Source organism: Sinocyclocheilus grahami, unplaced genomic scaffold (genome assembly GCF_001515645.1).
Source record: "Sinocyclocheilus grahami isolate Dianchi unplaced genomic scaffold, SAMN03320097.WGS_v1.1 scaffold558.1, whole genome shotgun sequence".
In the NCBI taxonomy this organism is placed as follows: Eukaryota; Metazoa; Chordata; class Actinopteri; order Cypriniformes; family Cyprinidae; genus Sinocyclocheilus; species Sinocyclocheilus grahami.
In genome coordinates this window covers 669,960-671,596 of record NW_015505737.1, presented here as the reverse complement: position 1 = coordinate 671,596, position 1,637 = coordinate 669,960, and the positions used below count along the sequence as shown (strand labels likewise).

The window sequence follows — 1,637 nt, the reverse complement described above, 5'->3', positions numbered from 1 at the left end:
TATATATATATATATATATATATATACAGTATATATACACACACATACACACTTAAGAAAAAAGAAGTGTATGTTTATTATATTTCAGGTTTGGTCTAGCCAATTCACATTTTGTGACATAAATCAAAAAGCAAGAACTGTTGTGAAGACCAAGCGATGACTTTGCAGACTGGCTCTTTTATTTGGAAGATGTGACTTCCTTTACTAGAGCTTCCAAATTGGCCATTTCAATTTACCCCATTCATTGTAACACAAGTGGCCCGTCTCTGCTATACTGTCTCTGACAGATTGGTTAATTAAATTGATCAGCTGGTACACTCACTCTGTTGGGGTCCATGCGTGATCTGGTTGTGTATGCCAGTGGAGGAATACTGTAGGCTTGTGGCACCAAATACTCCTCGGCATCCATCAGATCCTCCAGCTCCTCCTCATCTAGCAGACTCTGGAAGAACTTACTGTCATTGGGGCTGGGCAGCTTCATGCGGTCGTCCCCCTGACACAGAAAGCATCAGGCTTGAGATATCATGTATTATGCAAAGAAACAAGACTTTATGACATTTATGTGTTTTTTTTATAATTTGTTCTTTTATTTTGTTATTGTACAGCACATCATGGCCATTTGAGCCCAGCTGTTAGGCTTTTACCTGGATGACTAGGTAACGTTGTGGATCTCTTGCCATTCGGCTGAACTCTGCTGCAAGCTCCTTAAATCTGGGTCTACTGTCTGCATCTATCATCCAGCCTGGAGGGTCACACATAGCACAACTTCAGTCAGCAAAGTAGAACACAATGGATAAACAATGCTGTGAGCTTTCTGTACATTTAAAAGAAGGTTCTGGGAACAGCATCTGTGAAATGCTAACAATTACTACAGAAATCATTTTCCCATCTATTTTAAAACAATAGAAAATGTGTTTACAAAAATGCACATAACATGTTGATAAGTTGATAAGTTCATCGGCCTAGAACAGTAGAGCGCATTAACAACTCCAATAACCTATTTTGTACAGAACAATTAAAATAAGTGATTTAACAAAACTGCAATCTTTTAAATCCTCTGGAATTACATTTTCTATAGACTTTCATCATGGTACGTTCTGTAAACATAATTCTGTCCCATAATATTATTTCTGGGTCCAAGCCTCTACTCTGTTTAAAGTGAGAATACATCTCAATAGTGTCCCGGACACCAATATTTTAATGATTCAGAATAGATGAATCACTATCTGGCCAACAAAAGTATGGAGATAAAGGTTAGGATCATGGTATTTTGGTAGTACTACATCACACAGTGATTGTTTTAGCGAATCAGCTCATGAGGAAATATGAATAATTAATCATAACTAGTTATAATTAATTATAAATATTTAGATCCGCTGTAGATATTTAGCTGACCTCTCAGGGTCAACTGTCTGTCAATTCTAAGAACGTTAATTTCCTGGTTAAAGGAAATAACTTTCTTACTGTACAACTCTACATAGAGCTTGTAGCATAAATCTGCATGATTAGGGACTTCAGTTATGAGTAAACAATGAACAACGTCAAGTGTGATACAAGTAAGACTTTATTAACTACATTAACACTTAAACTAGTCTAACATACTACATAAACACTTAAACTGGTCTAACATACACATA

At 36.3% G+C, this 1,637-nt stretch overlaps 1 protein-coding gene across 1 annotated transcript in view; it reads right to left on the bottom strand.

The window, feature by feature from the left end:
* Positions 1 to 1,637, bottom strand: part of LOC107556197 (receptor tyrosine-protein kinase erbB-4-like) — a 103,344-nt gene that overhangs the window by 7,474 nt on the left and 94,233 nt on the right. Inside the window, exons 22-23 of the mRNA XM_016239253.1 lie at positions 645 to 742; positions 323 to 493 (exon numbers count right to left, since the gene is read on the bottom strand). Coding sequence (XP_016094739.1) covers positions 323 to 493; positions 645 to 742 — 269 coding nt within the window. The remainder of the gene's footprint in view (positions 1 to 322; positions 494 to 644; positions 743 to 1,637) is intronic.